The following is a 27,482-nucleotide window of genomic DNA, read 5'->3' on the forward strand; positions in this document are numbered from 1 at the left end:
GCAAGGGGAGGGTGCACTGGCCACCAATGAATTTAATACAGGGGAGGGAGAGAGGGGGCCGCACTGGCCACCAATGAATTTAATACAGGGGAGGGAGAGAGGGGGGGGGGGCCGCACTGGCCACCAATTAATTTAATAGAGGGGGGGGGGGGGGGCCGCACTGGCCACCAATGAATTTAATACAGGGGAGGGAGGGAGGGGGGGGGGGGCCGCACTGGCCACCAATGAATTTAATACTGTGGAGGGAGGGGGGTGCGGCACCTGAGGGGTTAATTGTGTGGATCACAGCCCCCTGCAAGAGATCGGGTGTTGCCAGGTAGCAGGGGGCAGTCATGTACACAGTTCTTAGTATATTCTAACTTGAAGCGTCCCCATCACTATGGAAACGCCTCTGTGTTAGAATATACTGTCGGATCTGAGTTTTCACGATCTAACTCAAATCCTATGGTATATTCTAACATAGAGGCGTTCCCATGGTGATGGGGACGCTTCAAGTTAGAATATACCATCGGATTGGGGAAAACTCAGATAGGGACTCAATGGGGGACGGATCCGTTTGCAATTGCACCATATTGTGTCAACATCAAACGGATCCGTCCCCATTGACTTGCATCCGTTTGGCTCCGCACGGCCAGGCGGACACCAAAATGACTTTCTTTCATGTCTGGTGATCCTCCAAAAATCAAGGAAGACACACGGAAAAAAAAACGGACACGGATCACGGAAAAACGGAACCCCGTTTTGCGGACCGTGAAAAAATACTGTCGTGTGCATGAGGCCTAAAAGAGGTGCTACCCTCAATATATACTAAAAGAAAATTTAGACTAGCACATTCATATTCCTAGTCACAGGTGCATATCCAGGGCCAGCATCAGCACTCGGCATACCCGGGCAAGTACTTACTTAGTTCACTTACGCAGTACTCCTCTGGTGGGCCCTCTGATGTCACATGAGGCCGGCTGCTGCAGAGCTTTAGATACACACCCTTCTACACAAGAAGTGCTGCCTGAGGAGAGAGACTGCAGGGCTGAAGCAGAAGTGTGAACACAGTCTGAGTCTGCACTGTGACTGTCTCTTCTCTGTGGGACAGGAGGGTGGGCAGGCTGAACTCTTCGAGTTTCCGCCAGGCAGTGTGTTATGATAAACAAAAGAGCCCATGCCCTGTGCGATTTAGCGCAGGGCAAGGGAGCGTATCAGAGCATGAGATGCTCCTATGTTAGCCTCAGGGGGGGCTGTCTGGGTGAAAATAAGGATATGTCCGGGTTCAGCTCTGAACCTGGACAACCCCTTTAGGGCTCATGCACACAAACTTATTTTCTTGCTGTGTCAGTTACGTTTTCTTACAGACCGCATGTGGAACCATTAATTTCAATGGGTACCCATAAAAACCGGAAGCTACTCCGTGAGCATTCCATTTCCGTATGTCCGTTCTGCAAAGAAATAGAACATGTCCCATTATTGTCCGCATTACGGACAAGGATAGTACTGTTCTATTAGGGGCCAGCTGTTCTGTGAAATATGGAATGCACACGGACATCATCCGTATTTTTTGCAAACTGCAAAATACATAAGGTCGTGTGCATGAGCCCTAAGTCATCAAAGCCCTGTGGCTGCCAAGGCATGCTGGGAGTTGTAGTTTTGCAACGGCTAGAGAGCCACATGCTGTAGCAAGCTGCTCTTAAAGGGCAACTGTCAGCAGTTTTTTACCTCTACTGTTACATGTGCGCTTGGCAGCTGAAAGAATCTGTGTAGGTCCCATGTTCATATGTGCCCACATTGTTGTAAAAATTTGATTATATGCAAATGAGCCTCTAGGAGCAACGGGGGCGTTGCCTTTACTCGTAGCGGCTCAACTCTCTCTGCAGCTGCCACGACCTCTGCACTTTGACACGGCCAGGCAGTCAAAATGTCATTACACTTGCCCTGTGAAAGTGCAGAGGACGCGGCAGTTACAGAGAGAGCTGAGGCTCTAGGTGTAACGGTAACGCCCCCATTGCTCCTGGAGGCTCATTTGCATATACTAAGACATCATTTTTCTCAGCAGTGCGGGCACATAGGAACATGGGACCAACACAGATGCCTCCAGCTGCCAAGTGCACATGTAACAGGTCAGCCGGTGTCTGCCAGACTTTTAAAGGGGTTGTCCTGTTACAACTTATCACCTTGTGCTTTGCAGTCCCATAGAGTTGAACAGATCAGTGGACACGACATTCAAATGGGGGAACACGGATCCCATTCTTGTGACCGGTGGTAGAATCCCTGCTGATCAGAAACTTTAATATACCGCCATCCTGTCAGTTGTTGTAATGGGACAACACCTTTACATGAAGACCATTTCCAGAGATGCTTTGTTTTTCATTTTAGCTGCACTAAAGTAGAAAAAAAAAAAAAACTTTGCAAAAGTATACACCCCCTAATCACTTTAATGACAAACATGTAAAATTGCATATGTAGAAACGTCTGCAAGATTGACCAAAAATGAAGGAGAATTTGCTCAGGGACTTCAGTGCAAATCCAGGACGCTGAGTAGCAATATCCGGGTCCTGCACTCGGCCCCTCAAGCCCCAGACCGTTAATTTGTGACTAAGCGCCGTTGTGTTCCCGCATCTGTTTGCTTCTTTACTAAAGCCATCATGAAGTGTTAATCAATAGTGCTGTCCATAGAGGGGATGCGGTAACTTAGCAACACTGTCAAATCCAGTCCACTAACCGTCCAGTCATTACAATGTGATTGCACCTATGTACGAGTGCGCCGTCCGAGGCGCCAATATTTTTTCACATATTGATATAGAGATTTGCAAACAAATGAAAGTCTAGGCAATTTCTAAAAATCCAGGAGAAAACAAAGTTCTTGTCATACAGAATCACACCGCAATTACAGCTGTTCCGTGCCGTTGCCCCTAGCGAGCGAAATTGCAAAGGTTGTTTATTAAAGAGCATGAGGGCGTACATACGAAAATCAGAAGCTTGAAGGGGATGTCTGAATTTTGTGATCAGGTTGTTTTTTTTTTTGTATATAGCTAAAATGCTCCTTTTTTCTGATACAGAGTTCCAAATCCCCGACGTCGAATTAAATGATAAAATCCTGGCCATTTGTAGTCACCACTAGGGGGAGCTCGCTGCATACTGTCATTGTGTCAGCAGTTCTGCCCCCCCCAAGAGGTAGATTGGCGAGGGGTGAAACTGCTCATGCTTCTTGCATGACTGAGGACGAGAAGTTTTTGGGCCTCCTGCACACGAGTACGGGTGAACACACGCAAGATCCGCACAAATTTCTGTGTGGATTTTTGTGCATTTCTGCAGCGTATCCGCACCAAAATACGCAATGTCTAATTGCGGATTTGATGCGGTTTGCCGCAGATCTAAACTTTCCATTGAAGAGGGTGAAATCCGCAGCTAAAACTGCAAACGTAATTCACAGGCTGCAGATTTAGAAATCCGCACGGAAAAAAATCTGAAAAGTGTAATCGCATACATTTTGCTGGTACGGGAATCCGGCCAGAAAAAAAAACACGTACGTATTCTGCGCGTGCAGGTGGTCTTATAGTGCTGCATGGATTCTGACCTCTCCCATGAAGCCAATAGAGCGGTCACTCAGAATAGACGGGAATGTTCCATGCAGAGAAGTGGGGAACATTCTACAGGAAGGAACCGCAATCGCCGCTCCGGGGGGCATTAAAGGTTCTCTTCTCAGTCAGGCAAGAAGCAGGAGTACCCACTGTGGTATGTCCATCAGCTTCACCCCTCTCTCACCAGCTTACAACTCTGTCTGCAGTAAGCTCCCCCTAGTGGTTGCTTCAGGTAGGCAGAATTTTCTAAATAAAGGGGGGGTCCAGTAATTTAATACTGGTCAGAAGTAGGGATGAGCGAATTTCATGTTTGGTGGTAAAAGCAGAATTGCTCCCCTGCATAGCGGAAACGGGACGGATCCGTTATGCTGGCCATAGACTTCTATTATGACGGAATGCCTTCCGTTATAGAATTGCGTTATGGTCTGTGGTAACTGAATCCATAATGTAATTCTGCAAACGAATTTCAAAATATGAAATTTGCTCATCTCTAGTCAGAAGGCGTAAAAAAAAAATTTTTTACCTTCACCAATCCCCAACTGGTCTTCTGATCGTAGACGTGACTGCCTGTGTCCAGCCAAGACTGGGAGGTGAAGAGCAGCGACATGCATTGGGAGAGATGCTGCGGTTTTTAACCCGTTCTGACCAGTATCGTACGTTAGAACTTTGCAGACATCCACAATATTACCGCAGTACCACAGTCCGCCGGATCCAGGAAATGACGGGTGTTTCACGTTTCGTCTTATAATTCCTTAAACATTCCCAGAAAATATTCCCATTCATCCACACTGGGATTATTCATGTTCTTAACTCAAAACAGTCCTGTCTGCGCTTCCACCTAAAACCACAATGGAGTCAGCCCGCGCTGAAGACGCCAGTGATGTAAAAATATGACGTTTCTAGGTTTTTTGCGTCGCCAAAATGTTCGCATGAATTTAGTTTAACCATAGACGTCTGTAAGTTATATCCTAGGAACCAAGTAACAGTAATTTCCTGCAAAATTGTACCCATTTGGATCAGTGTTCCACAAGCTGAGGCAAAACAACAACTCCAGTCGTATTGATAGCCATTGGACTTCAGGGATGCTGGGAGTTGTAGTTTTGCAGCAACTAGATTGCCACAGGTTGGGGATTCAGTTGAAGCCTTATACCATTCAAAACCTAAAATGTAGGGTAAGCAGCTCTCGTGGGGGGGGGAGCGAAAGGGGCTTACTACTGTGGCTCCTGACAATACTTAGAACTGGGGGCCCTTGTGACATGTTTAATTGGAGGGGCAGGCACGCAGTCCAGGAAGCTGAGATATAAGGGGTTGTTTGCTGTACAGTGTGAGAACCCCAAACCAAATCTCTCTGGCAACAGCCAGGAATTCGTTTTCCTTGATGTAAAGCTTTCAGATCTAATGCAAAATGCAAGATTTATCAATCCCTTGAAGTAGGGTCTCCAGCAAAACTTCAACTCCCAGCATGCTTTGTCTCTTACAGTTCCACCCTTGTCTATGGGCTGCGTCTGATATTGCAGCTCATCCCCATGCAAGTGAATGCTACAATTACCAGGCACAGCCAATGGACAGGACTGGTGGTGTTTACCGTCTACGTACATTCACCTGGACCTCCTACAATTTCCCACCCCATTATTGGAAGCGATGAAAGCTCTGCCCCCCCCCCCTTTTTTTTTTTCTACAAGATCTGAAGAAAATGCCATACGGTTTATTTAAAAAAATAAAATAAAAAATAGACGATGGGTTAGTCTAAAAGCCCCTGTGCATCTTTCTGCAGTGAAGGGGGTCCTTATGGTTTAGGCTTAATGTACACAACCATATTTTGTAGCCAAGGCTGATCTGCATTTTTTGCGGATCGCACATGGAACCATTCATTTTCTGCATCTTTTCCGCATAAAGATAGACCATGTCCCTATTCTTGGCTGCAAAATGTGGACCACTGACGGCAAAAAACAACAACCATGCAACACGGACGTCATCCGTGTTTAGCAAATCACAAAACGGATAGGGTCGTGTGCATGAGGCCTTGTGGGTAACTTCACACAGAAGTTTTGATGCAGATTTTCAGCCAAAAACAGAAGATCCAGCTGATAGGAGACGTATAATTTCTTCCTATATTTCCACTTCTGACTTTGGCCGAAAAACCTGCCTCAAAACGATGTCAACCAACTCTTAGGATACAAATTTCATCAAGGATCCTGGGCCAAAATCTGTCTCCTATTCATATAAATGAAAATTCCATGCAATAGTTCACACAGTCGCTTTTTTTCCCCCCTCTCACCACTATTTGTCTGACGTACTGCGGCCACATCTCCCACCAGTCCCTGTTCTAGTGAATGGGGCCGGGCTGGACTGCCGGCAGCACGTGTGCGCAAGCGTTAGTACGGATCCGGGAGGCTGTTCCCCTGCTGCCTTGGTTTCCCATGCATCAGATTTTGCATGTTCCGTGTAATGACGCACCCTGACATCTCCTGGGTAATGGGGGCCGTGCGGTGACTTTCTGGTATTTTATGAATGGATTTACCATGCCGTCTGCACCACATTTATGGGTTCATCATTTGGCTGATGGCTATCATTTCTTCCTGTCATTATGAAGCCCACATTTTGACAATCTCCACATACAGGAGATGCGATTATCTTCTTACACCTGCCATTTACATTGATAGGAGATTTACACTTCCCTATCTCCAGGCCATGGACAGGTGAGGCAGAATGATCCCTATCTACAAGGCTTTTCCAGGCAGAGGACAACCACGACACATTGCGAGCGGTGAGTATCCAGGTGTAAACCATTCACTTGTGTATGTATAGTGGGTAGTTATTAGGAATCATTTCATCTTTGAAAGAGTTATTAAAAAACAAAACGGTATATGGATATAGGCCAGAAGGGTCCAAGACTGCACATGATTTTAAAGGGAATGTGTCATCAGTAAATGACCTATAGTTTAAAGGGGTTTTCCAAGATTTTCGTACTGATGACCTATCCTCAGGGTGGTGGGGGATCCGACATCACTGCCAATCAGTTGCTTGAGAAGGCACCGGCCCTCTCTCTGCTTTTCCTAGGCAGAGTGACGACACGTAACGTTCATGTGTCACGTGGCCTAGGAGCAGCTCAGCGCCATTGACGTGAATAAGGCTGTGCGCGATACCAAGCACGGCCACTATACAACTGGTCGGTGGGGGTCCCAGACGTTGGAACCCCACTAATCAGATACTGATGAAATATCACAAAAACCCTTTTAAATTGTGTTTTTATGTTAAACTTTTTTATTTTATTTTTTACACTTTTGGTTTGGGAGCTCTGGAGTACAGGCCTTATTCACACATTGCAGTTCTAGTCAATATTTTGCAGCCACAATAAGGAGTAAACGCCAAAAATATATAAATACAGTATATATTTCCATTATACATTTTGCTTAGGATCCAGCCCTGGTTTTCATGTTAAAATACAGATATAGAATATTGACCAAATCTGTTACTCAGGATCAGTGCAGGATAAGTAATGTGTGTACACAGTGACTGCACCAGCAGAATAGTGAGTGCAGCTCTGGAGTATAATACAGGATGTAACTCAGGATCAGTACAGGATAAGTAATGTATGTACACAGTGACTGCACCAGCAGAATAGTGAGTGCAGCTCTGGAGTATAATACAGGATATAACTCAGGATCAGTACAGGATAAGTAATGTATGTACACAGTGACTGCACCAGCAGAATAGTGAGTGCAGCTCTGGAGTATAATACAGGATGTAACTCAGGATCAGCACAGGATAAGTAATGTATGTACACAGTGACTGCACCAGCAGAATAGTGAGTGCAGCTCTGGAGTATAATACAGGATGTAACTCAGGATCAGTACAGAATTGTAGACTTCCAATCTATATATAAAAATGCAGCAGCCATGTAACTGTATAAACCTTTATTTACAACACATTTAGTCTTCAGGTATGAAAAACATGTAAAATATAACAACTAGTTTACAGAGAACATCTATAACAAAACGTACAAAGAGAATCTGGTTCTGCAGCCAAAAAGACTACAACTAAATTAAGGATGTGCATCTTAAAGGGGTTCTCGCTGTGAACCCACTAAACCTTAATTGTGATTCATTCACTGAGAACTGATGGAAGGACCCTGGTTACGGACGCTCCTGCTCACACAGTCCGTGTCTAGAGGTGAGGGGTGCATGTGTGAACCGTACTCTGCAAGCACTCTCATCCATTGATGCGCTTAATGGAAAAGGACGCACCTGTCTAACCAACGTTTTGCTCTTGGGGACAGAATCACTACATTGTGGGCTCAGTGTAGTAAACCCTGAATATAGCCTTGGCCCCCTTACAACCAGTAGTTGTCTCATCTCAAATGTACTGAAGCTTTCACAGCAGCGGAGCCAGTGCTGGGCAATAGCTGTTTTCCAGTGAGGTGACATCTCTTCCCCCTGACACATTGTGAATGGACCCGGAAAGACCACCAGCTCTTTCCCCTTAGGGCGCATTCACACAGGTGTGGTGGAGAAGGTTACCTCAGTCTTTCTTAAAGGCAAATGCAGAAAGCTTGTTATTTGCCGACTGGGCCAAAGGTTTGCGTTTTTTCACGGTGTTGCTTTGATCCTGTGTCTCTCCATCTGGCCCTTCCTGAGATTCACGATTTTTTTGCTCTTCTCGTTTCCTCTTTTTTGGATCTGCAGAATCGTCTCCTTTGGCTTTTTCTGTCCACAGCTAATGAGAGAAAATGACAAATGACGTTCAGTAGAGCTCGTTCTGTATAATTAGACATTTCTGCAGCGCTGAAAGCACTGGCTTCACATGTGGTTTTGCTACTTGGCACATTTTACCCACACTGAAGTCAATGGTGAAAGAAATGCAATAGATAAACCTGTTTAAAAACTAAAATCTATCAGTCTGTAAAAAAAAAAAAAAAAAAAGATCTAAAAGGAAATGCAAATGTCATTTATCTACAGGTAACATCAGGCTGCAGCAGGACGCAGTGTGAATTTGGCCTTGGCCACGGAGAGGTTCAGCTGAAGAAACGTCCAGTTCTTTATGGCTTCAGTAATGACCGACATTAGGGTGTATGACCTCCCTACTGTACAATGCTTTAAAAGCTTAAAGGGTTATTCCCATCACAAACAAAGGGGGCATATCGCTAGGAAATGTCCCCATTGTCTGATAGGTGCAGGTCCCACCTCTGGGAGCCGCACTAGAGATGAGCGAATTTCATGTTATGCGGACCATAACGCAATGCTTTTAAAGGCATTCCGTTATGATAGAAGTCTATGGCCTGCATAACGGATCCGTCCCGTTACGCAGGAGAGGACTCCCCTGCATAACGGAAACGGGACTGATCCATTTTGCAGCCCATAGACTTCTATTAGGACGGAATGCCTCCAAAGGCATTCCGTTATAGAATTGCGTTATGGCCCGTGGTAACGGAATCCAGAACGCAATTCTGCTTTTACAACCAAACGAAGCGTGAATGAATTTCAAAATATAAAATGTGCTCATCTCTCACCCACACCTATGCCGAGAACGGAGCGGGGAGAGCGGTGGCTGGAGGACCCCAGAGTCCGGCCAACGCCAAGAGCTCTCCCCATACAAGTGAATGGGAGCGCACCGCAGGGCCCTTCACCAACTGTCCCCGCTCCGTTCTCTGTGTAGGTGCAGGTCCCGCACCTATCCCAGCAATATGCCCCCATTGTCTGTGATGGGAATACCCCTTTAATGTCCACCAAAACGCCTTTTTATGGAGGTTTTTAATGCTGTAGAATAAGACCCCTTATGTTTTTATGGATCTGTAGAATAAGCTCTACCCTGATGCCCTGTGCTTCCCTGGAGCAGATGCCTGGTGGTCTAATGTAGGCCGAGCTGGTACTCTAATGTCCGCGATTGGAGGCACCTCTGATCATGTATGGTCACTACTGAATGTGGCAATGAAAGCTACCCAGTAACAGATCATAATTATAATAGAATTAAGAAAATATAAAGTGCTACTAATGCAGATATTAGTAATAGCAACGTTTCCACATTGCACTTCACATTGTGCAATGCATTGTGGGAGATGTAGGGTTCCAGCAGTAGACCGTGTGCTTATCCTTCATGGTAAGTCATTCCTATTACAGGCTGCTGTCTTTATCATCCATTCACCCCCCATCAGGAACCTCAGATCCAGTTTACTTACCATCCTGTCTTCATTAGTTAGTGCCCTGAAACGGCTCATGCCCTCCCTAATAATCTCAGACTCGTCAAGTTCAGGATTTTCAGACAAGATACTCGGGCGATTTTCATCCAACCATAGCTGGAAGCCTGTTTTAGATCTGTGAATGTATTGAGATCATGATGAATATTGTATAAAATGCCACTTGTGATTTGTACTAGATGCAACGTATTGTTAATGCAAAAAAAATATATAGTTAAAACAAAAACACAAGACGACTGCAATCCGTTATTACTGGATCGTAATAAAATACCAAAAATCTGGTCATTTCCGGCCAAAGATCGCAACAACATGCATAGAATACATTCATAGGGTTGGCCTCGGCCGGCAGCAGCTATGGACACGATCTGGACGTTACATTCCTGCTGATGCAACAACCAACAGGATTCCTCTTTTTTGTCTTTGAGGTCTCCATTTGTCCATATATCAATGTCCCTCTGCAGACGGTTCCACTTATACTTATTTATTACATGTGTTTTGCTCAGGCAGAAATCTGCTCCTCATTCAAGTGAATACAATTGTCTTGTTTATGAACAGAAGCAGAAGTCTGGAGCTGGAGGCAGAAGCGTTTTTAGCAGATTCTGGAAGAAAGTGAAGACCAGGAGGTCGAAAACCTTCAGGTGAAGCAAACGTCTGTCATTATGATTGCTACATAATATATATGGATGCACACCGGAGGGGGAGGGGAAGATTTCAGTACTCTAAGCCAGTGTTTCCCCAACCAGTGTGCTTCCAGCTGTTGCAAAACTACAACTCCCAGCATGCCCGCACAGCCAAAGGCTGACCAGGCATGCTGGGAGTTGTAGTTTTGCAACAGCTGGAGGCACATTGGTTGGGAAACACTGCTCTAAGCTGGCTGAGCAACGGCACACAGTTTGTGACTTTTTTCGCACCACAAATAGGGCCAGATCTACTGTAACATCAGGTTAGGCCACAAGTCGTAGCCCCAGCCTCACACCTGGGGGAGGACATGTCAATCCTTCCCAAGACTGAGGATCGCTGTGTAAGAAGTGCAGCTGTAGAAATAAATGGGGGGGGGGGGGGGGTGTAGTGAGACTTGCCAGTTGTTTAAACTGCAATTCTGGGGTCGTGGCAAATTGAGAGTTACACTGCGACCCCCGTTTTATAGCTCTGTCTGCAAGATCGCCATGTAGCCCCAGCCTTAGGCCAAGTTCACACGGCCAGTAATGAGTCAAAATCAGGAATGAAACCTACAGAGAAAAAAAATAAAAAACTTCTGCCTCTTCAGTGTTTTGGACCACGGCTTGGTTTTGGCTTCAGAACACCGATGATAAATACTGAGCATGTGAACGTGGCCTTAATCATTTTATATACATTTTTGCACCAGGATAATAAATCCATGTACTACGAGAAATGCAGGCAGACAGGAACATCAAAGCCTCTAAAGACAAAGGTCGTAGGGAGGGTCCCTGTGGGGGTGTTGTCCAGCCAATGGGAATGCAGGATTTGTGCCCTTAGGCTTCCTAATAATATAAAAGCTTCAAAAGGCAAACAACCTCACTTGCTAGTGTGCATGTATGTAACCTAAAACTGAAAACAAAGTTATAAAAATATAGAGGGAAAAAAACAACTTACTTTTTCTGTTCATTTATTTCCGGGGCAGAATTAGGCGTCTGTTGTGTTGGATTTACTTTTTCTTGTATTTTCTTTGCAGTGGATTTAGGTTGGGTGTTCTGGAATAATGTAGCCTGACCCTGAAAGAACACAAGTTGCATAGTTTGAATTTTTTATTTTTTTGCAAACTAAAAAAGGACACAGTGCAGTCTACAGTGCTTAAAGGGGCATTCCGTTTTTCTGATATTGATGACCTGTCATCAGTATTAGATGGGTTGGGGTCCATCTCTCAGCACCCCGCCGATCAGTTGTTTCAAGAGAAAGCAGCGCTCATATAAGTGCCGCAGTCTCTACCTGCACTCTGTCTACCTTGTAGTACCTGTCCAGCGAGATTACAGCTGTTCGTCTAAAGTATGAAGAGCTTTTTGGTTAAAGAGGACCTGTCACCACAAAATGCAATCTGAAAGCAGCATGTTATAGAGCAGGAGAAGCTGAGCGGATTCATACATATTTTGGGGCAAAAGATTCAGTTAAACCTGTGATTTGTACATTTATATCTCTGCTTTTTGTACCTCCGGTGAATACCTATCGGTACGGGGAGAAGGCGTTATCTCTACATGCACACAATGCGATCAGTCACTGATGACACCTCCTCCCTGTACCGATAGCTGCTCACAGGAGGTGGACAAATCAAAGATATAAACGTATAAAATCCAGGCTTTACTGAATCTGTTCCCACAAAACAACACATCAATCTGCTCAGCTCCTCCTGCTCTATAACAAGATGCTTGCAGATTGCTTTAATTTTATGGTGACAGGTCCTCTTTAAACAGTATAAAAGTTGGAACTTTTCAGCTAAGGCCAGACACACACACCAACACGTTGAATGCGATAAACTCGCAGTGTGCGTCAGTGAGAGGTCCCGTTCTGGCCTCCGCTCCTCTGACCGGATCGAACAGCATTAGGCTACATGCACACGAATGTTTGTTTCAGTGTCCGTTCTGTTTTATTTTTGCGTATAGGATGTGGACTCGTTAATTTCAAAGGGTCCGCAAAAAATTAGCTGTCTGCATCAGTATGTCCGTTCCGTAGCCCTAGCCCTGCAAAAAAAAAAAAAAAAGGTGCAAGTCCTATTTTTTTTCAAGTTTGCAGACAAGTATAGGAATTATTACAATGGATCTGCAAAGAAGAAAAAAAAAAAAAACGGATGCCATACGGACGTCACTTTTTTATTTATTTTTTGCGGACCGCAAAACACGGTCGTGTTCATGTAGCCTTATACTGATTTATAACACTATGTAACCCTTAAAGAGTCTACAGGCTGTGTGCGTTACACATTTTGTGGAACAGAATGTCCTTCCCTGTTTAGAACTGTCCTATCGTTGTCAGTTTAACAGACGAGAATAGGACACGCTCTATTTTTTTCGGGGCTGTAGAATGGACATACGGATGCGGACAGAACAGGGTGTGCCTTCTGCATCTTTTGTGGCCCCATTAAAGTGAACGGGTCCACATCCAACCCACAAAAAATGTGGATTGGATGTAGACAAAAAACACAGTTGTGTGCATAAGACCTTACACAGACATAATGCTGAGAGTTGGACCCCGACAGATCTGATATATATACGAAACCAGAATACACCTTTAACCCCTTAGTGACCAAGCCTTTTTGGGCCTTAATGACCAAGCCAAATTTTGGAAATCTGACATGTGTCATTTTAGCTTAGAATAACCTTGTAACGGTTTTGCACATCAAAGTAATTCTGACATTGTTTTCTCGTCACATATTGTACTTTACTTAGGTGGTAAAATTCTACCGATTAAAATATGCGTATCTTTATTAAAAAAGTGAAATTTTATGAAAATTTGTAAAAAAAAACTGCACATTTTCCTATTTTCAACTGCAATATTTCATATACATACATAAATACTATTCAATATTTTTTTATCAGAAATTTATTTCCACATCTTTACTTTATTTTGGCTGCACTCACAAAATTTTTTATTTATTTTTTATTTAGGAGACTTTACATTTTAACATAAATGTTAACATTTTTGAAGTACATATTTTTTCCTGAAACAAGCCAAGGTTTATAAGTGTCAGAATAATAGAAACCCCCCAAAAGTGAACCCATTTTAAAAGCTAGGCCCCTTAACGTATTTAACATAAAAATGAAGATGTACACTCCAAAATGTATCACCCCGTTTCTCCTGTCTTCAGAAATACCCCCATTGTGGCCCTAATCTTATGTCTTGACAAACGGCAGGGCCCAAAACATAAAGGAACACCCAGTTGTTTTCAGAACACAAAATTTGCTTGAAAATGGTTTAGGCCCCATTGCACACTTGTAATGGCGTTGAGCTGCCAAAACAATAGGAAACCCCCACAATGGACCCCATTTTGAAAACTAGACCCCCTAAGGTATTCATCTAGGGGTGTAGTGAGCATTTAGACCCTCTAGTTTTTTGTAGAAATTAATGCTAAGAAGGTGAAAAAAAATAAAAATAGCTCCACGAACCATCCCAAAGGGATCCCTCCCTCCCTGGAAAGCCCACAAACTAAACAGAAAATGAGAATAAATTGAATTCCTGACCCCCCCCCCCCCCCCCGTTCTTTTTGGTATTAAAAAAAATTAATAATTTGCAACCGTATGGTACGTTTCAAAGCAGGGGTAATTACAGAGGCCTGGTTGTGATGGGCAACTGGAGCAGTAAATCCGGGTGTCCCTCCTCCTTCCATGTTTGCTACACACCCGGCATCTTTTCTGTGCATACGTTTTGCTGGTAGTGGATGGGACGGGGTGAGGGAAATGGCGTTCTGAAAGCCTTCGAACGTCCTCCGATTCGAAGGCTTGCCTAGGTGCGGGGGACTCAAACAGGAGACTCTCAATCACCTTCTCCTGGTACTCGAGGAAGTTGAGGTTTCCCTGGGACTTTTTGAATAAAATAAAACTATTGTAGGTAGCAATCTGGATGAGGTAGATTGCTACCTTTTTATACCAGGCCCTGTTTTTTCGCTTCACCAAGTAGGGGTGAAGCGCTTGGTCCGAGAGGTCTACACCTCCCATAAATTTATTGTAGTCTGTCACACAGACCGGTTTGTGCTTGTCCGCCGTAGCCCCCCTCTCCCTAACTGCCACTGTGGTGTCTGCATGCAAGGTGGTCAGCATGTAGACATCCTTCCTGTCCTTCCACTTCACGGCAAGCAGCTGGTCACTTGCGAGGGCGAAGGATGTTCCTTTCTCCAAACGTTTGGAGACCAGCGGTTGTGGGCATCCAACTCTATTTTTGCGGACTGTCCCACAAGCCCCTGTGTTTGCAGCATGGAGGGATTTATAAAGGGGTATACTAGTGTAAAAATTATCTGTGTACACGTGGTACCCTTTGTGCAGGAATGGTGCCAATAAATCCCACACAATTTTTCCCGATGTGCCAATATTTTCGGGGCAGCCTGGGGGGTTAAGTTGGGAGTCTCTGCCCTCATAAATAGACAGACCACAGGTGTAGCCGGTTGTGCTCTCGCACACCTTATACAACTTTACCCCATATCTGGCACGCTTGGAAGGAATATATTGACGGAAGGAAAGGTGGCCTTTAAAACTAAAAAGGGACTCGTCAACGGATAATTTTTTCTCAGGGGTATATAATTTCAAGAATAAATCTGTAAGGAGGGAAATAAGGGGTCTCAATTTATTTAAGCGATCGAAGGCTGGGTCAGTTCTAGGGGGGACTTGGGAATTGTCAGAAAAATGCATGAACCGCATTAGGACTTCATAGCGGTTACGGGACATAACTGCTGCAAACACAGGGGTTGAGTGGACAGTACTCGCAGCCCAATAGGATCGGACAGAGTTTTTTTTTTTTTACAATGCCCATGTCCAGGGTAAGCCCCAAAATTTTTTTAATTTCAGGGACACTTGTGGGGGTCCACCGTCTTACATAAATAGACGTGGGCTTTTGTACAGCAAACTGTGTGGCGTACAAATTAGTTTGCTGCACAATTAACTCAAGGACTTTATCATCTACAAATAAATGAAAAAAATCATAAAGGGTAAAATTGACGACATCCACATTAATTTGGGGAGTGGGTAAAAATTGGGGTACTTGGGGGGGGGAAAATGAAGTGGCAGGAACCCACGTAGCAGAAGGGACGGGACCGCTGGGTGGAGAATGAGGGGAGGTGGCGACTTCTACCACCATAGGGCTATGGGGTCTGGGGATGGAATCAGAGTCCCCGCTATCTGAAAATATTTCCGCCTCTGAAGCGGTGCCAGATTCAGAGTGGTCAGAGCAGAGAAATTCGTATGCCTGCTCCGCACTTAACAATCTCCGAGCCATTATTTTTTTTCCCATTCTTCCTGAGCAACCATACAGCTTGTATTCATGAAGGCAGGAGAGGAGCTCGTCAGCATTACAGGTGTCCCATAAAATACCAAAATAAAAAAGACATTTGACTGCGTCTCTGCTGCAGCCCAAATATGACGACTAATAAAAAAAAAAAATCTAAAATGCCTAATGGCGCTAAGACACCTTAAGAGCAGATATAGCAGTACTTCAGAAAACACACCCAGGGCAGACTTTTCCGGCATGCAGCGACTATGGGTTGGTCGTGTGCTGGGATCGCCCTCTAGGGGCTCCAAAGGGGGAGTGCTACTCCTGCTCCATAAAAATCTAATCCACAAAGTGACATCTTCCTCAGAGGATCAGGAGGAAAGACTGTTACATGTACATCTCTGCTCCCCATCCGAAACCCTGAGTATTATATAACATATACGGCCCAAATGACACAATTTCTGAATGTTTTGAGGATCTGAGAAACAGGCTACTTAAAGACCTAGTACCTCTCCAAATAGTGGTGGGAGATGAGTGCGGTGATGATCCATGAGGACGATCGCCGTAGTGTCGACAAATAATACCCAGACATAGAGCTTTGATATAATTGACCTCTGAAGCCGGTTTACACGGCACAAGGCGACAGCTCTACCCGGAGGGGAGAAAGTTCACCCATTTCTCAGCAGCACGTGATTCCTGGTCACGCCTAGAATACTTCTTGGTGACCGAGAACATTCTTCAAAATGCTCTCTATAGGTGATCTAGTCATCTCTGATCATTCCCCAGGAACTATAGAAATTGCAGATAGTATCCCAAGAGGGACAGACTTCAATTGGAGATTTCCATCTGATTTGGCCTCAAATGAGAATTTCTCAGAGATGCTGAATCGTTGGTGGGGGGAATACTGGGATACCCATTCACCCTCTTGCGAGCCACAATTAGCCTGGAGAGCGGGTAAGGCAGCGATACGGGGAAAGATCCTAGCCTACACAAGGGGTTAAAAAAAAAATAACACTTAAGAAACTGTAAGAACTAACTAACACTCTCAGGGATTCCTATACAGAATTTCCATTGCGCCCATCTGCAAAAATGGTGCGAAACTAAAACGGAATATGATATGGCACAGACAAAAAGAGGAATTAGATTAGACACGGAGAGAAGCTCGCTTATTCAGATTCGGGGACAAATCGGGTAAACGCTTGGCATCTTTAGCAAAGGGGATGAAATCCCCGTCTATAATCTCTTCATTAAAAAACATACAAGGTATACTCTGCCATCAACCGAAAGAGAGAATTGAGATAATAAGAGATTATTATAAAAACCTTTATACAATACCGAAAGAGCGGAGAATTCACGGCTAGAAAAAGTCTCTCAATGCCCCGAGTGTCACCCGAAGATCTGACATCCCTGAATTAACCCATCACTGAGGAAGACGTACAGAGGGTAATCCGCCAATCTGGAAATGGGAAAGCTCCCGGACCAGACGGCTATACGAAGGAGTTCTATAAAATGTTAGCCCCAAAAATCTCACCAGTCCCCACATACAAGCAAATACTACAGGGTCAACCAATACCACCAGACATGAACACCACATACTGTATATCAAAGTACTCCCAAAACTTAGAATATCGTGCAAAAGTCCATTTATTTCAGTAATGCAACTTAAAAGGTGAAACTAATATATGAGACTCATCACAGGCAAAGCGAGATATTTCAAGCCTTTGTTATAATTTGGATGATTATGGCTTACAGCTTATGAAACCCCAAAATCTCAGGTCCCCTTTGCTCAGGGGGTATGGATTAAAGAGGACCTTTCACCGATTATTACACTGTGAACTAAGTATACAGACATATACAGCGGCGCTCGGGGATCTCACTGCACTTACTATTATCCCCGGGCACCGCTCTGTTCTCCTGCTATTCCCTCCGGTATCTCCGCTCACTAAGTTATAGTAGGCGGAGTCTGCCCTTGTTCTTCTGTAGCGCTGGCCAATCGCATTGCAGAGCTCACAGCCTGGGAGAAAATAACCTCCCAGGCTGTGAGCTCTGCGCTGCGATTGGCCAGCGCTAGAGCAGAACAAGGGCAGACTCCGCCTACTATAACTTAGTGAGCGGAGATACCGGAGGGAATAGCAGGAGAACGGAGCGGCGCCCGGGGATAATGGTAAGTGCAGTGAGATCCCCGGGCGCCGCTCTACATGTCTGTATACTTAGTTCACAGTGTAAAAATCGGTGAAAGGTCCTTTTTAATTAGCTGACTAGAGTGCGACACTTTGAGCCTAGAGTATTGAACCTTTTGACAAAATTCTAATTTTAAGCTGCATTAACAGTGCTCCAGATGGCGACCAAGGCGTCTGTTGAGCGCCGGCTTTTTCTTCTGCAGCTCCTTTCACACTTAGCCGACGCGCTCCGGTGTCAGGAGAAAGCCCCGCCTACCCACTTTGCCATTGGCTGCCAGGTATAACCCGCCAACTACAATCTGCTGGTCTAGTAGGTGAGGAGACCTCCTCCCATTGATTCACCAGAGCCGCCCGTTCACTGGAGACATGTTTGGGAGCTCCGGAGTCCTGTGTCTGCTCTGCGCCGTGTATTATAAAATTCATGTATAGTGTAATGCTCCCCCTGACACGACCTGATGCATTGCCTCGGGACTGTGCGTCTGCCGAGCACAATGCGGCCTCCACATACCATGTAACGAGACTGACTAGCAGAGGCTGGGCTCTTTTTAATGGAACCTCTGTCTCCTCTGCCCTGAAATATGTCATGAAGCCGCCCTCTGCCGTATCTGATAGTCCGGTCACAGCCATAGCCGCCCTCTGCCATATCTGATAGTCGGGTGACAGCCATAGCCGCCCTCTGACGTATCTGATAGTCCAGTGACAGCCATAGCCGCCCTCTGCCGTATCTGATAGTCCAGTGACAGCCATAGCCGCCCTCTGCCGTATCTGATAGTCCAGTGACAGCCATAGCCGCCCTCTGCCCAGTCTGATAGTCCGGTCACAGCCGGAGCCGCTCTCTGTCATATCTGATAGTCCGGTCACAGCTGAAGCCGCTCTCTGCCATATCTGATAGTCCGGTCACAGTCGCTGTATCAGGTGACGCCCCTCTTCAGGACTAAGGTCCTCTTACACATTATATGCCAGTGGCTGTACCCATGGACTCCTGTCTGCTTCCCTTGCATTATGTTAAATGGTCATGTGATGCAAGGGAAGCAGATCTCCACTGTAGCTAGTGATTGTCTAACGTTTTCTTAGAGCAACCCAAGATAAGCAGCGGAGGCCGGGAAGCGAATGAGCCAGGACCCAGCACCTAGGGATTACCAACGTGAATCTGGCTAGTCTGACAGGTCATGGGAATGAGTGCACAACCCCTTTAACAGCTTAGAAAAATGCAGGCTCCTAAGCATCCCAGCTATATAATATGTATTTTAACCGCCTCCGGACCGCCTAACGCAGGATCGCGGTCCGGAGGCGGCTTTCCCAGGCACAGTCACGCATATACGCGTCATCTCGCAAGACGTGAGATTTCCTGTGAACGCGCGCACACAGGATCGGAAGGTAAGAGACTGGATCTACAGCCTGCCAGCGGCGATCGTTCGCTGGCAGGCTGTAGATGCGATTTTTTTAACCCCTAAGGCCCCTTTCACACGAGTGAGTATTCCGCGCGGGTGCAATGCGTGAGTTGAACGCATTGCACCCGCACTGAATCCTGACCCATTCATTTCTATGGGGCTGTTCACATGAGCGGTGATTTTCACGCATCACTTATGCGTTGAGTGAAAATCGCAGCATGCTCCTCTTTGTGCGTTGCGGTGCGATAATCCACGCAACGCAGGCCCCATAGAAGTGAATGGGGTTGCGTGAAAATCGCAAGCATCCGCAAGCAAGTGCGGATGCGGTGCGATTTTCACGCATGGGTTCTAGGTGACAGTCTATTCACTGTATTATTTTCCCTTATAACATGGTTATAAAGGGAAAATAATAGCATTCTGACTACAGAATGCATAGCATAATAGTGCTGGAAGGGTTAAAAAAATAAAAAAGTTAACTCACCTTATCCTCTTGTTCGCGTAGTTCGTTCCCGGTCTGTTCTTTGCTAGCTGTGGGCTTGGGCTAAAGGACCTTTGATGACGTCAGATCACATGCTCCATCACCACGGTGATGGACCATGTGATTGGAGCATGTGATCTGACGTCATCAAAGGTCCTTTAGCCCAAGCCCACAGCTAGCAAACTACAGACCGGGAACGAACTACGCGAACAAGAGGATAAGGTGAGTTAACTTTTTTATTTTTTTAACCCTTCCAGCACTATTATACTATGCATTCTGTAGTCAGAATGCTATTATTTTCCCTTATAACCATGTTATAAGGGAAAATAATACAATCTTCAGAACATCAATCCCAAGCCCGAACTTCTGTGAAGAAGTTCGGGTACCAAACATGCACGATTTTTCTCACGCGAGTGCAAAACGCATGACAATGTTTTGCACTCGCGCGGAAAAATTGCGCATTTTCCCGCAACGCACCCGGCTCTTATCCGGGCAAAAAACATGACGCCCGTGTGAAAGAGGCCTAACAGGTATATTAGATGCTGTTTTGATAACAGCGTCTAATATACCTGCTACCTGGTCCTCTGGTGGTCTCTTTTGCTTGGATCGACCACCAGAGGACACAGGCAGCTCAGTAAAGTAGCACCAAGTACCACACTACACTACACCCCCCCCCCCCTCCTCCTGTCACTTATTAACCCCTGATCACCCCATATAGACTCCCTGATCACCCCCGTTAGGCTCCATTCAGATGTCCGTATGTGTTTTACGGATACATGGATCGGATCCGCAAAACACATACGGACATCTGAATGGAGCCTTACAGGGGGGTGATCATCCCATATAGACTCCCTGATCACCCCCCTGTAAGGCTCCATTCAGACGTCCGTATGCATTTCGTGATGGGCATAGTGAGTTCATGGAAGTTTTTATTTTTTGTTACAAGTTAGTGGAATATGAGACTTTGCAAGGAAAAAAAAAAGTCAAAAAAAATCATCATTTTCCGCTAACTTGTGACAAAAAATAAAAAGTTCTATGAACTCACTATGCCCATCAGCGAATACCTTAGGGTGTCTACTTTCCGAAATGGGGTCATTTGTGGGGGTTTTCTACTGTCTGGGCATTGTAGAACCTCAGGAAACATGACAGGTGCTCAGAAAGTCAGAGCTGCTTCAAAAAGCGGAAATTCACATTTTTAACCACCAAATGAAAGCTCTATTAGTGAGAAGAAAAGGAGGTAAAATTCATTTCGGTGGTAAGTTGTATGACCGAGCGATAAACGGTGAAAGTAGTGTAGTGCAGAAGTGTAAAAAGTGGTCTGGTGATTAAGGGCGTTTAAGCTAGGGGGGCTGAGGTGGTTAAATTTGGTGACTAAAAATTTCATTTGGCTCCTACATTTTTCATGATATTCACCTGTATATCACATCCCTCTACTGTTCCCCTTTAGCTAGGATCTCCACTCCAGGCCACAAGTTTTTAGTTTACAAAAAGGCACTAGACAGGGCTGCCCTCTTTCGCCATTATTATTTAACCTAGCCCTGGAGCCACTTTCTACAGCAATAACCCTATCTAAACATATGGAAGGTATTGCCATTGGCAAACAGGTGCTCAAACACGCTTTATTTGCCGATGATCGTCTCTATTGCATCCCCATAGGGACCTCCCAGCTTTAGTCGAACTTCTCTCTCAGTTTGGCTCAATGTCAGGTTTCAAAGTAAATATGACCAAATGCGAACTACTAGACCTGTCGACATCTCAATCCATTCACAAAAGAAAATGACATGACATACCGGTCACCATAGCGACCCAGTGTTTCAAGCACTTGGGAATCTGACTAGGAAAGACTCCAGAATCCCTATATACACTAAATTATTCCCCATTATTTAAAAAATAATAATAATACTCTCAGAACTTAAATCCTGGTCTAACCTACCTGTTACGTTCCTGGGAAGATGTCACTTACTGAAAATGATGGGTTTTTAGTAAACTTCTATATCAGATGCAAACCTTCCCAATCCTATTGAAACCTGCTGATGTTCAGCTACTCCTAAAGGCTTTCCGGTCATTTGTTTGGCAGTCCAGACGATGCAGAATATCTTTGACTACATTGACCAGGCACAGAAGCGGCACAGGGCTTCCTGATATCAGAAACTATAACCTGGCAAGTTTACTGAAACTGGGCTGGGCAAATAAATCCTCACACTACTCAATACTATCCAGTGAAGAAGAAATGGCTAGACCCTGGGGTTTAAATGCTATCCTACATACTAAATACACAGTCTTACTGGGCCTGATAAAACTGCGAGACACAATAGCTGCCTGGAAAGCGGTCAGAAGGCTATATAATCTCCCATTTTTAATACCTAAAAGAATGGGAATTCCATGCAACCTCTATAAACAAACAGTCCCAGAAGTGCGCACATCTGGAACCAAGCAGAGCGGAGAGTCTGCAGCTTTCAGGAAATGCTAAACCCTGTATCAACTGCCTGCAGATCATTTCCTGGCATACCATCAACTCATGGCATTCCTGCACCCCAGGGTGAAAGATTTGTCACAAGACTTCTCTGCTAACCCCTTTGAGCCTTTCCTGGGCTCCCCTGGAATCAAAAAAGGCTTGGAGACCATACATGGCTCTCTGCGGGAGTCAAGCTTCAGGACAGGAGATCCTTCCTTGTTCAAGACATGATTTCCCAGACCAACTATTGAAGGGATAGGCTGTAATTCAAAAAATTGTGCGCAGTGAGGATTGGAGGGAGACCTATTTTAAAATAATACATAGTGCTATATATGGTTTCCATGCTCCATGTGATCCTCATCAGATAGCTGAGGGCAGAATAACACTCTGTCTCAAATGCCAGATACCTAACACAGATCTTACTCATGGGCTTTGGTCCTGCCCGAGGGTGCAAACCTTCTGGCAGTCCTTCCTATTCCTGATGCAAACAAAATGTCACATACAACTTCCAATGGACCCAGAGATTCTTCTGTTTCATGTAGGGAGAGGTAAAATTAAAATTACAGCAGCATTCCATGTGGCTATCCTGGTAGCTAAAAGATTATCCAACAGACGAGGAAATGGCTGACGTTAGAACGCATTGAGACAGAGTATCGCAGGTCGGCATTAACAACCTCCTTCTTTAGGCTGGGTTCACACCTGAGCGTTGCGCAAACGCGCGTTTTACGCGCGTTTTTTGTAATAGTAAACGCGCGTTTGTGTGATTGACTACAGTGTCCTATGGCCACAAACGCACGTCAAAACGCCCCAAAGTCGCTCATGTACTTTTTTGAGCGTCGGGCGTTTTACAGCGCGATCGTACGCGCTGTAAAACGCCCAGGTGTGAACCATTCCCATAGGGAATCATTGGTTTCTCCTTGTTGAGTGTTTTACAGCGCGTAGGAACGCGCTGTAAAACGCTCAGGTGTGAACCCAGCCTTAGGCTACTTTCACACTTGCGTTTTCTGCCGATCATTTTGTGCAGGGGCTCGTTTTTTGCAGGAAGAGTTGGTTTTTTTATTGGTACCATTTTTGGGTACATATGATTTTTTGATCATTCATTATTACACTTTATGGGGCAAGGTGAACAAAAAATTGGTAATTTTGGCACCGTTTTTTTTTTTCCCAGCGTTCACCTGAGGGGTTAGGTCATGTGATATTTTTATAGAGCAGATAGTTACAGACGTGACAATACCTAATATGTATACTTTTTCTTATTTAAGTTTTACACAATAACAATAAAAATATGATGTTTTAGTGTGTCCATAGTCTGAGAGCCATAGCTTTTTTATTTTTTTTGACCGATTGTCTTAGTTAGGGTCTCCTTTTTTGCAGGATGAGGTGACTGTATGATTGGTACTATTTTGGGGGCATACGCCTTTTTGATCGCTTGTTGCAATTTTTGTGATGTAAGGTGACAAAAAAAAAAATTGCTTTTTTGGCACGGTTTTTATTTTATTTTTTTATGGTGTTCACCTGAGGGGTTGGGTCATGTGGTATTTTTATAGAGCAGGTTGTTATGGACGCGGCGATACCTAATATGTATACTTTTTTATTTATTTATTTCACTTTAGCACAAAGATAGCAGTTTTGAAGCAACAAAAATAAATCATATTTTAGTGTCTCCATTGTCTGAGAGTGGTAGCTTTTTTATTTTTTTGTCTTAGGTAGGGTCTCCTTTTTTGCAGGATGAGGTGACTGTTTGAATGGTAATTTTTTGGGGGGCATACGCCTTTTTGATCGCTTGGTGTTGCAATTTTTGCGCTGTAAGGTGACAAAAATAGCTTTTTTGGACAGTTTTTATTTTATATTTTTTATGGTGTTTATCGGACTGGGAGAATCATGTGATATATAGATTATAGAGGTGGTCGTTACGGACACGGCGATACCGAATGTGTGTTTTTTTTTTTTTATAAAATCAGGGGGAAAGGGGAGTTTCTTTTTTCACTTGAAACTTTATATTTTTAATTAAAAATAGTTTTTAACTTTTTTTTTTAACTTTATTTCTGACTAACTTTTGGGGATCTGATCCCCTCTGCAATGCATTACAATACATCTGTATTGTAATGCATTGCCTGTTAGTGGATTACACAGAATAATACACTAACAGGTTGCCTAGGCACCCCTAGAAGGCAGGTCCTGATGCCGTGCAAGGCATTGGGCAGCCTCTGCACGGCATCGGGCTGCCTTTTCGCCCATCGGGTCCCAGCCACAGCAGTGCAGGGACCCGATGGGCTCCCTCACGACGCAGCAAACCCCTTCTATGTCATGGTCACGGCATAAAAGGGGTTAATGCGCTGGCATCTTTGTTTACCAATGCCGATGCATACAGCAGGGTCTGCCTAACGGGAACAGTTGGTCCCCTGCAGCCAATTGGGCGGGCACAGCTCCTGCCCGATCAGCAGGTCGTAATAGTATAGCGCTGGGCGGCAAGCCACGTCCCGCTGCTGGTCGGCAAGCCACGTCCCGCTGCTGGTCGGGAAGGGGTTAAAAAATATAATAAAATCAACTAATAAGATCAACGAAAAAAAAGTAGTGCAGTCTTATGTGGATATAGGGGCCTTGCTCTTGACCCCCAGTAGCAACACCCCTGGTATCAGATTAAATCCTAGGGAAACCTATGAAATTAACCAGTTACCTCGCAGTACTGGGATTTAAAGTGGTTGGCCGGGAACAGAAAACATGGCTGATTCTTTTCAAAAATAGCACTGTTCACATTACAGCTCAGGCGCACTCATGTAAATGGAGCCAATACCCGACAACTCATGGACCGGTGCTGTGCTGGAAAAGAGTAGTCATATGTTTCTCTATTCCAACACAACTCACTGCACTTTATGACATCAACTGAACGTGTCTGAGGTCTGTAAACAGCACTCTGATGTTGTGTAGGAAATGTGCATCAGTTTATTTAGATATATCCGTCAACAGGACTTTTTGTTCCCAGTCTTACATAACGGAACAAGGCAGAACTGTTGTGTGTCCATTTAACTCTATTAGGACGCATTAAAACAGAATTTAAAGCCGGGATGCGCAACCTGCGGCCCTCCAGCTGTTGCTAAACTACAACTCCCAGCATACCCTGATAGCTGTAAGCTGTCCAGGCATACTGGGAGTTGTAGTTTGGCAACAGCCGAAAGGGACGCAGGTTGGTCAACCTTGCTCTAAAGGGTTTCATTTTGCATTCCGCTATAACGGAACGGTATAATGGAATATTTAAATTCCTGCTTGTTCTGGGTTTTGAAGTTCAGGAGCCGGTCCCATCAGTGATTGACAGCTCTTTCTGTATACACAGTCATGGAGGGAAGGCTGTCAACCACCGATGGGGCCGCCTGCTTGACTTCTAAGCCCAGAATGAGGAGGAATATAATTGAATGAAATACAGTTTATACTAAATCAATTTGCTCAGCTTTTCCTACTCTATATAACATGCTGCCTGCATCTCAGACACAATGTTCACTATAATATAAAATAAGATCACACTATAGCCCATTTATTTCCTGGACTGGAAACCAGAGATCAGGCCGATGATGCATTATAAATTACCTGCTTAGGTTTTGCCTTTGGAGCCAGAGGCTTTATGACTGGGGAATCAGACTTGCTTGAAGACTGGTTTCCAGCAGCAGGTGTTTTCTTTGTTAATTTACTCATGTTATCTAGGATGCGGGATGAGCTGCCTGCCAGCGCCGGGCTCTTCTGACTTGCAGATACCTTAAGACATAAATATACATTTTCATTCGGCACAAAATAGTTACTTTATCAAAGAAAAAATTAATCTCAGGCAAAACACGGCTTCAGAATATAGTAAAGGGCCCAATATATTTTATGCTCTTTACTGACAAGATCACGGATGTATTTGAAAGCTTCAATATGAGATTTCTTTACCATGATAGCGTGACTCATCCTTCCTGACATTATCTAGTCCAATAATATGTGACGCGATTCCCTTGTACGTAGATCCACAGGTCAAGTTTAAAATATCCGACCTGTTGTTTTCTTCCCCATTCACCCTACAATATATGTCTGTCTATCAGTAGTTTTGTCCCGATTTGACCAAGAAAGCAAAAAAAAATAAAAAAAAAATCCCTGAATTTGTCATCGTCCACAGACGCGATATCCACCTTAGGGGTAAATTCACATAAAGCAGATTTGTAGTAAACATTTCTGGAACTAACATTTCATACACCTGAATGGATTTCCTTCTGCAAGACCCATTCAGACGAATAAGACGTAGAAATGTATACAACACATCTGCCATATGCAAGTATTTCATAAAGGAAATAGAGGATAACAGTTATGGCATTGTTTTAAATACATACAAGGTCATACCTTAAAAGGGTTAACTCTGCCTTGGTTGCTAGACACGATTGTACCTTTGCAAAAAAACAAAAAATATATATATTATATAAAGTTATAATAATAGTGCAGTGGAAATTGAGCAGAGATTTTCCATCAATCCAGTTAGGACATGTCAATCAGATCGGAGGGGGTAGTCTCCTCCATTCATTTCACACACTGCTCCTGCACGGACGTCCTATCCACCAATAACGTGGAACCAGACCCCCTAGTTAAGCACTGGCATACGGGGGTTCTCAGCCGTCAGAGCCCCTTGTGCACAGCACTTCTAAAGGACGTGCCGTAAAAGCGATTAGTAGGAAAGCTCTTTGAAAATGAAGTATATGTCAGGGTAAACAGCAGCGTTACAACTAAAGGGTACTTACCGGATTTTGAGGTAGGTTGTTCAGGTGAAGTGATAGTTTTGCCGAAAGGATTGGTAGCTGTGAAAAAGAAGGATAATTGACAACTGAATAGATAATAAAGAAGTGGACAGAATCAGGACGGCATCTTCCCAGACTATAAAACCTAAGCCTGTTGTATTGCCCTTTGATATAATAATGATCAAATACATGATTTATCAAAAAAGATATTTCCAGTGATGAATCGCAAATGTACATGGGGGAAAACGGATCTGTGCAAAGGCTGTCCAGGCATGCTGGGAGTTGTAGTTTTGCAACAGCTGGAGGCACACTGGTTGGGAAACACTGATCTATGGTGTCATGCTGCGACTGTCTCACAAAAACGCACCTAAGTTGGATTTTTTAGCGACTGTCATGCCGCAGTGTGACACCCATAGACCAGGGATGTTCAACCTGCGGCCCTCCAGCTGTTGCAAAACTACAACTCCCAGCATGCTCTAATAGCTGTAGGCTGTGCAGGCATGCTGGGAATTGTAGTTTTGCAACAGCTGGAGGGCT

General features: G+C 44.6%; 1 protein-coding gene and 1 long non-coding RNA gene across 3 annotated transcripts in view; one reads left to right on the forward strand and one right to left on the reverse strand.

Moving 5' to 3' along the window:
• Positions 1-6,232: 6,232 nt before the first annotated feature.
• LOC122924951 overlaps positions 6,233-27,482 on the forward strand; it is a 59,521-nt gene continuing 38,271 nt past the window's right edge. The window contains exons 1-2 of the long non-coding RNA XR_006387465.1: positions 6,233-6,336; positions 10,318-10,400. This is a non-coding gene — a long non-coding RNA (uncharacterized LOC122924951). The remainder of the gene's footprint in view (positions 6,337-10,317; positions 10,401-27,482) is intronic.
• WDHD1 (WD repeat and HMG-box DNA binding protein 1) overlaps positions 7,478-27,482 on the reverse strand; it is a 148,696-nt gene continuing 128,691 nt past the window's right edge. For both annotated transcript variants that reach the window (XM_044276483.1, XM_044276484.1), the window contains 6 exons: positions 26,949-27,005; positions 26,557-26,600; positions 25,774-25,938; positions 11,377-11,495; positions 9,745-9,880; positions 7,478-8,285 (listed from right to left, as the gene is read on the reverse strand). In XM_044276483.1, coding sequence (XP_044132418.1) covers positions 8,091-8,285; positions 9,745-9,880; positions 11,377-11,495; positions 25,774-25,938; positions 26,557-26,600; positions 26,949-27,005 — 716 coding nt within the window. In that variant the 3' untranslated portion in view covers positions 7,478-8,090. The remainder of the gene's footprint in view (positions 8,286-9,744; positions 9,881-11,376; positions 11,496-25,773; positions 25,939-26,556; positions 26,601-26,948; positions 27,006-27,482) is intronic.

This window comes from Bufo gargarizans, chromosome 1 (genome assembly GCF_014858855.1).
Source record: "Bufo gargarizans isolate SCDJY-AF-19 chromosome 1, ASM1485885v1, whole genome shotgun sequence".
NCBI lineage: Eukaryota > Metazoa > Chordata > Amphibia > Anura > Bufonidae > Bufo > Bufo gargarizans.